Source organism: Calypte anna, chromosome 12 (assembly GCF_003957555.1).
Source record: "Calypte anna isolate BGI_N300 chromosome 12, bCalAnn1_v1.p, whole genome shotgun sequence".
In the NCBI taxonomy this organism is placed as follows: domain Eukaryota; kingdom Metazoa; phylum Chordata; class Aves; order Apodiformes; family Trochilidae; genus Calypte; species Calypte anna.
This window is the reverse complement of record NC_044258.1, coordinates 6,084,432-6,093,246: the sequence shown is the minus strand read 5'-3', so window position 1 is coordinate 6,093,246 and position 8,815 is coordinate 6,084,432. Positions and strand designations below refer to the sequence as shown.

Sequence of the window (8,815 nt, the reverse complement as noted above, 5' to 3'; positions counted from 1 at the left end):
GCCCAGTAAGAACAGGACTCCTGTTCTATTCTGGCACAGGGGTATCCATCTGTCACCATTTGCAGCCTTAGAAACCAGAGATCACCTGCACACAGCCATGTTACAGCTTCACAGGGAGCCAGCTCCTGTGCTACATGGTCCTCATAATTTCTCCAGCACAGTGGAAAACTGGTGGTAGATACTTAACCATACCATACCACACTTCAGGGAACAAGATTCTTAGAGAGTAAGATGGCATCTTTCTGCCCAGTAAAACAGAAAAAAACCCCAAGCTAGGCTACACTCTATTTTGTTGGTTGGGTATGACAAGGAAAGTCCAAGTGCTTGCTGCAGACCCTTAGGTAATCAAAGAAGCTGCTTAAAAGACAAATCTGCACTACAGAAACACATGCAGAAGTGATGTCTTTGCCAGACTGCTTGGTTCTTCCCCTTTTGCAGTTTTAGAAAGTAGCAGAGACTGAAGTAATCAAGGAAGACATTGGTCATCTCCAGCATGTTGCCCTCTGGAATAGGGGACAGAGAGGCTACTTCATCCTGGTGCTAGACATCCCCTAGTTGCACTTTTCTGTCTTTAAGGGGGGTACCACAGCTCTGAGGTACAAGGCACTGTGCAAGTGAACTGAAGAGCATCCTCAGACATCTTCACCCCTGTGCATTTTTCCTACCTGCTACAAACAAATCAGAAGGGGAACAGAAGATGAAACAGGTAAGCAAGTTACTTGGTTTCAGAGTTTACACACTCTTGTTACCAGCAACCAGGAGGTCTGTCTTTTCCTGAAAAGCAAAAAGCAGGCTGTGATTATCAGCTGTGTGGCTAAAACAGTTTAACAACATCCTACACCCCAGAAGGCCTCAGGTCAATGTTCCACAGTCTCAGTAATTCTCAGGTTGCACAAAAGTTTTATTTTCAATATGAAAATACAGATGATTATTGTCCAAGTGTGCACAAACAGAGGGCAAAAACCCTCCTCAAGGAACAGATCAAAGAGGAGCTTGCACAGATTCTTGCAGTCTTAAACAAAATTTGCTACTTAAGAATAACTGTCCCTCCAACTGAAATGAGACTTACTGTTGAAGTAAATGAATATACTGAAAGCTACACCTACACAAGAGTGCACAAAATTAGATCTGCAGTTCTGAAGTTTAATGCCAGCAGCAAAACCTGCTTCCCACAACGGCATAAACATTGAAGCATGTGCACTTTTAAACAGAACAAGTATAAAACAAGTGTAAAAATCTGTAATAAGTCAAACTTTATTGTAAACCATTATACAACGTAATTACATCAGATACCCTTAGGAGATTAAGGTAACACAACTGATTAAACAACATGGTCCAAACAGAGGGCAGCAGAATGCAGCTGTTGGTTTTGCTCACATAGCCTGTACTCTGAAATACTTACAAACAAACCCAACATTCAGGTTGAGACGGATACCCACGCAAGACAAGAACACCTACAAAAAAGAGTCCCTTTTTTAAAGATACTGCAGTTTTACTTTGTAAAACCATAGTAGTCATTTTCAGTAACTGAACTGGAAACTACCTAAAAAAGTTTGCACACCTATGCTGTAGACCTACTCTCACTTGATGTTGCCAAATTCATTCACTTTCTTTATTGGTTTTTCCTGTACAAACCACAGCAAAGTTGCAAACGGGTTAAGTCAAGCACAGTGGCAGAAATTCCTTGTGATGCTCGGGAGTGCGAAGTGGGAGAGCCCACACCTCCCTCCCCAGGCACAGCTGGAAACGGAGCAGACACCTGGGAGGGATCACTTTGCATTGCTCTAATTTGCAACTCAATTTCTGAGTTTTCCCTGAAGAAAAGCTATAGTACATTTTAGTTAGCAACAACAACATACAGCATTTACCTACTTGAAGTAAGACGAGGGGACCTGAACATATTAAAGCCAGAACTTGAAAACCACGTATTAGACAATATCAGTGTTTTAAGTTTATGCAGATGTGTCACAGGTCGGATACTAGAAACACTGAACACATTAAGGTTGGTCGTTTGTGGTAAATTTGATCTCCACCAATGCTTCTGTGTCTCATCTATAAATTAAAATCCCTTTCTCTTACTTTGGCATATACTACATAGCTTATTTTCATTAAACAGAATCACATCTTCTTAAGCACAGCCTGAATTAAACCTTTGCTATGAGCTGCCCTGAAGTATGTTTACCAGGCATAAATTTAGAGACAATTTGAGGCTAATGCAAAGGTCATCAGGTTGTAATGTTATCACTGAATCCACTCTATGAAAATTTTATTATTTCAGGCTGTACTGCCAATACATTTCAGCAAACAGTAAGACATAGCAAAGCACTAGGCACATACTTCTCACACATGCAAGCTCTTCACACAAGAGCACTTGTCCTACTGCAAGAATTCCAATTTTCACATAACAAAGAGGAGAACTGCCAATTTGATGTTTTTCATCTCGTTCACACGGTTACAAAGAATGAACAGAAAAAAATCCCAGGTTTTGCCATTTGGTGAAGGTTGTGAATAGAATTTTTATGTTAGTAAAATCAGAGCTGTTTTTTCCCCTTTGAAGATATGCTCCTCTCGTTACTACTGTGGCATTTTAAAATACTTCTCTCTTTGGCTAATAGTGCTTTACTACATCATCTTGCTAGGCATATATCAAAATCTCAAACCAGGTGACATTTAAGCACTTAAGACAGGAAAAATTAGGCATTCACATATCTTTGCCATAACCATCTTCAAGAAACTGCTCCATAGTGCTTTACACTGTTTTGTACTTGGTGAATAAGTTTGAGGTCTGCTCAAAACAAGTATTTTTACATGATTAAGGCCATAATTTTATACTGACACTTCACAGACTAAACATGAGACTGGAAATAATTTTGATAAATTAAGTAACTGGAGAAAAGGAGGGTAAAGGAAGATAAAGTGAAAGCTTGTAGTTAAATTTGTGTGCGCTGCTCAGTTCTCTCTGATGTGTGCTGAGGACAGTGGTGGCTGTGCAGTGGATGCAGCATATGTTGAATAGCTTTATTTCACTATCTGAAATAAAACAAGTCCTATGCTAAAAAAATAAATGCTGACATTTGCTTACAAGAGGCAGTCCTAGCTCTTAAATCCCTTTGGAAAAGTGAGCTGTTTGAGACTATTCTGTTGATGAAAATGAATTCCTTCAAGTACTGTGCTTTTGGAGATAAGCGCCCACCCAGTCATAAACAGTCAAGAGAAGATACAAGTCACACAATCAATGAAAAAAACCCAAAAAAACTAAACCAGAGGCAATGCTGACTAGGGACATTTCCCCACCCTCCCACCCGCATTTCAGAATAACTCAATTAAACTTTCATTTTCATTAGTTTCTAGATTTAGTCTAAAAGAAACACTAGTACTTAAACTTATTGCAGTTATTACATTTCAGTGCACAGTAACAGAGGTCATCAGTGGCTCAACTAAACTCACAAACATCAGGTTTGGTAAAATGTCCCTTCTAGCTGGCTGGACGCACTGAGGTGTAACTGAAGTTCAGAACCTGTGTTCACCTTGGCAGCCAAGCAGTGAAAAGGAATGCTGGAACAGTGAAAATAAGTACAGGAGCGCACAGTTCAGTATTTACTAAGGCCCAAGAACCCCATTTAAGTGGTCTGGATAACAAATCACATTAAGACCTAGTAAATCTATAAAAAATGTAAAAAATCTTAAAAAGTTCTGAGCAGTTTTCCAAGGAAACTGTTTGGTTTAAGGCTTGGAACATTTCTGATGTCCAGATACTACAACAGATTTGCACTTACGGTCTCTGTTGTCACCTTTTTGACACATCACCTTGTCCTGTACAAGGTTTAGCTAAGCAAGGAAAGCTGTTCCCATCTAAATGACTGGAAACCATAATTTAGAAACTATGCAAAGGAAAAGGATGCCACTGGAAACATGTCTGCTAGGTTTCAGATAAGCATGTGTTGTCAGTTATCAGAAAACAAGACACTAAAAGATCACAAAAATTCTGTAGTAACAATGCTACCACACCTCTTAGGGCTTTTTTTGTTTGTTTTTTAATACTGAAGGAAAACTGAACTTTATGAAAATTACCAGGAAAATTTTTTTTCTTTTTAAAGCACATTAAATAGGATATTGCTTTTCCAACAAAAAGGGGTAGAATTATTTGCAATATTGTAGCACAGCTGCTTCAGTCAGGTCATGGTCCTGTACTGCAGGCCCTTTATGAGGAAAAGAAATGTTTCATCTCTTTTGGGTCATTTGAGAGACTCATGAGAGACTCACAGAAACAGAAATAATTAGTTATCCATAGATATTAATTTCACAAATAACCTATCACAGCAGAGTTTTGTTACACACTAAAGTGCATGTTTGTCAAATACACAAACACAACCTCCTATTCAACAGGTATTTTCAAATTATGTGGTCAAAAGCACACTTAGGATGCATTTTTAGTGATATTTGGTGACTTCAGCAGTGACAGAGAGCTTTTCCCTTTGCGATCCCTTTGTCAAACCAGGACACAAGGATAAATAAGATTTTCACTAAAAATCTTTAGACCTGTTCTGCACAAGAAAAAGGGAACTGCACCCTTTTCTCTGACAATGAGAATCTTTAAATACAACTGTATGAAAATATAACTTAAATATAAAATAGATTTGAGGAGACTTGGGAAAAAAAAAAAAAAATCTTTGTTCCACCTATTAGTTCCATAGGTACCCGGTAGCAAGTAAACATTTGCACTTAAAAAAATAATGTTAAGTTACAGCTTGTAACCTTAAACTATTCTGCTCTAGATAATTATGCTGCAAAAGCCAGTTTTAGTAATAAAACACTCCTTTAGCTTGGTTGATTCTGATGCTTTTTTGAGAACATCTTACAGCTGTATCACCAGTAGCTGTAAGTGACAGATTGCTGGATCTGTTTCCTATCATCTTCTCCAAAATGTCAGGTACAAATTCCCTTAGCGACTCGTCCTTCACAACACCATGTTTTGCACATGTGATGAAAAGACATTCTTGCATAATTGGTCAGTGTGTCTGTAGTGCAACTGAACTGGGAATCTCCCAACCGTTTCCATTCTGTTGGTAGACCTTGCTTTTAAGTCAGTCTGTATGAAAAGGGAGATGCAACATTAAAACCCACAGACTGAAGTTTTTGCCATGAAACCTGCAGATACACAGGTCAGGGAATGTGTCATACAGGCAGACCAAAACGATGCTTCTTTTTCTTAATGGGCTTTAAGTTGGTCAGTCTACGCAGGTCCTCCTCAGTGTCTGATTCCTCCATCTCATCATCTGCTGAAATAAGGATCTGAAAAAAAATTATGACATCTAAATAACATCGATTGATGTCATACTCTTTATTCTACTTCTAACAATTCAGTTCCTTTATGCTTGCAAAGCACCTTATTATTTGCTCAAGAAACAGCTTACAGAACATAATTTAGATTTACTGCCAGTATATTAAAAAACATCACACACCCTCTATCTGGAATCTCCAGTAAACTTCAAAGAAGGATATGTGTGTATTAATCACTGCTACAGCCACTGACTAAGCTCAAAGAAATTATCCTAGCACTTCCAGAACAGAAGGGAGGGGCTTGTTGTTAAAATGAGAGAATATATAAGCTCTCTAGTCACACTGGTAATAGAGCAGGCATTTCATTAAAAAACCCCCTTATCAACAGTACTGTCCATAATGCAGAAAAGTTTCATTATCCAACTGAAGGTAAAACACCTTACCTTCAAAGTATTGGCCATCCTCCAGGGGAACTGAAAAATGCCCACTTAATGTAATTTAGAACAAAATTATGCTAAGGCAAGAATATAAATGCTTCTCCAAAATCAGGCCAGTTGCCTTGACTAGCTTCCTCTCACTTTATTTAACCTCTCTTGGAATTAGAATTGTCTATTAGTTTTGTACTCTGTGTGATTTTTCTAGAAGCATTTCTAACACAATATTTAAATACATTACTATGGCTCCCTGCCCATCTGGAAGGAAATTAACGACCACAAGTGGTGCAATAATGCCATTTATCTTCACTGGTTTTCAGCTACAAATGCTAAGAACTACTCTTGGAGGTATATGCAGGAAAAATAAAAACTAAATTGACAGCATTACAATTAAGTCACTGGCTCGAGTGATGAACTGGAGTGATATTGCATTCACTGCAATGATTAAATCTACATACTTCTGACTCTGACTCTTCATGTGATGCTGCCCTCCTGTAGCGGACTTTACTTCCATTTCTTGAATCTTGTCCTGCTTCCTTTTCTTCCAGTTTAGCTTTTGTCTTCCCTTTCTTCATAAGAAAATTATCTACTACCCAGAACATGAATGCCTGTCAAAGAGAAGGGAAAATGACAGTTCAGTTTTCCTCACTCAGAGTAGTAGGGTCACTATAGGGGCAGAACTAAAATAAGACCACAAGAATTCTGAATTGGCCAAACTGGTTTTTATAGGCACACAGCTTCTTGTACATTGTATGAATGCTCTAGAACACAGCTACTTCATTCCATTCTAGAAAAGATCATACATGAACTCTTCATATGGAAATGTGAACAGTTTAGGCAGACAGACTTTTGGGTCTCAAAATCCATCCTTTAACAAATTAATGAAATAAATTAAAAAAAAAAATCACCAGCAGTTACTAAATGCAAGGACACCCAAAGCCTCTGGCCCTGGTGCCTAAATCCCAGATTACTGGAACAGTACATTTTGGGAAGGAGGATTGTGCAACTTGCCCTTTTCCTCAGCTCCATCAGGCCAGACACTACTAGCTGGACACAGGGTACAGCCATCAGTAGACCAACTAGTTCCTAAAGTAAATTTCATTGTAATTTTATAACTTCTATATTAGTATTTCATCCAAACCACTTAAGTCACCAGCCCAAAGGGGTCTGTGATGCATTTCTGCACCTCTCCTAAGCCAGATCATTTAGCTCAATATGGATTTCAGCTTTGTAAAATCTAAATATCCAGATATTTTATCCATTCTTTAATGCCCTTCCTCTTTAGAAATTAACTAAAGCACTCAGGCACACTGTGCTTTAAGAACTAAAGTTAATTAATTAACACATGGCAGAGAGATATCCAAGTAAACATCTCACAGAAGTGTGCAGGTTGTACTAACATTAACAAAGAAGGGAACTATCAGCATGACGATAGCCAGCTCCAGCTGGGGGTTCTCTATAGGATTCAATAAAGCTACCTGTGAAAAGAGAAGAATTAAGTTCAGATCACAGCAGCATTTGCACATAACTGGGTTAATACTTGCAATTGCTCATGTACTAGCTAGCACTGCAGAAATAATTCATACGAACCCAAAAAAGGACAGCTTTGTAGAAAAGGAAAGTACTTGGAAAAACTTGTAAATGACCACAGCTAAGTGAGCAGGGCTGACAAGAAACTTCTGTCATTTTTGTTTACAGAAATCTGAATAACTGTTCTAGAATAATCTTGAGCATTTTAGAGCTCCATGCTCCCCAGAAACATGCTTGTAGTTCCATTTTTAAGAAATTTAAGCAGTGTTTCACAATATACACAGTCAGGAGAGGACATCACCAAAGCAGTCCAGAGCATAAAACAGGAACTCCCTGGTTTTAATGGGTTGTAACACCATGCATCATCAATGTGAGTATTACATTGAGCAGATTCTATCAAAATAAATATTTATCCAGTCATCAGCAATGGCTTCAGTAATCCATTGCAAATTAATAAAATCCTACAGTTTAAATCAATCAAAAAGGTCAGGAAAAAATAAATTCTTTAGAATACTATAAAAAGCAATAAAAAATAGCTTTAAGTAAGGGCTAAAGAATTAAGAAACACTTAGTAATTTAAAGAGCACCCAGACAAGAAGAGAGAGTAAAATTTTATATACTGCATTATATAACCCCCCCCAAGAAATGATGTGAAATGAAAGAAATGAATATTCCTGGCAATGGTGCCCAGAAAGCCTATGGAATCTTAATGAAGCTACAAGAACAACCACTAGGGCAGCTGAACAGCAGGCACTGCAGACAGTTACGATGCCTGAGCCAAAGCCATAAACACTTTCAGAAGTCTATTGCTTTACAGATATCACCTGAAATTCAGTTGTCCATAAAATGCTGTAAAAATACAAACCTCCTTCCACTGAGGTATAAGCAGCACTATAATGATTATGGTTTTCTCAAATGTCATAATCATTATGTAGAGAGCACACTGGCCCATCCAAGCACTGCACTGCAGTGGGTCACCTGCAGGAGAGAGGAAAGGTTCAGTACAAGCAAAGGGTTGATTTTATTTCACTGTAAACATTTTACAAAAGCAGTTTCACCCCAGCTTTCCAGAAGTACCAGAACATAAAGGACTTATCTGACTCAGTTATGCACTCACTGTTTTACACAATCTGATGAAAGCAAGACAGATACAGTTGTGTTACAGTTGTTTCTCATTAAATTGTTATTTTTGACCCTTGTTACAATGCATTAAGTTTCTTAAAATGGAAAACTTAAGGGAAACATAACTGGGCAAAAACATCCATCCCTTCAGTCTCAGCAGAAGCAGGATGATTCCTGCCCTTCTCCCTATGCTGTCTTGAACATATTTTTCCTCTCTGCAAGTCAGTTACCATAAGTAACCACTCACCATTAATGCAAGAGCTGCTACAAAAACTTTAATTGAACAAAAGCTGCACCCCACTGTGGCAGAGTGAAAACCTGAGCACGTTAAGTTACCTGCCAGGACAGAATGAAGACCAGAAATATTTCAACATGAAAACTTACATATTATACTCTGTGAAAGCAGAAAGAGAAAAAAAAGGTAAAAAAAACAAAACAAGGAAAAAGAG

General features: G+C 38.1%; 1 protein-coding gene across 1 annotated transcript in view; it reads right to left on the bottom strand.

Moving 5' to 3' along the window:
- Positions 1-1,236: 1,236 nt before the first annotated feature.
- The window catches only part of LOC103533213 (store-operated calcium entry regulator STIMATE), a 34,961-nt gene continuing 27,382 nt past the window's right edge, over positions 1,237-8,815 (bottom strand). Inside the window, exons 5-8 of the mRNA XM_030458353.1 lie at positions 8,110-8,222; positions 7,115-7,192; positions 6,173-6,322; positions 1,237-5,292 (exon numbers count right to left, since the gene is read on the bottom strand). Of these exons, the coding sequence (XP_030314213.1) occupies positions 5,176-5,292; positions 6,173-6,322; positions 7,115-7,192; positions 8,110-8,222 (458 nt within the window). The 3' untranslated portion in view covers positions 1,237-5,175. The remainder of the gene's footprint in view (positions 5,293-6,172; positions 6,323-7,114; positions 7,193-8,109; positions 8,223-8,815) is intronic.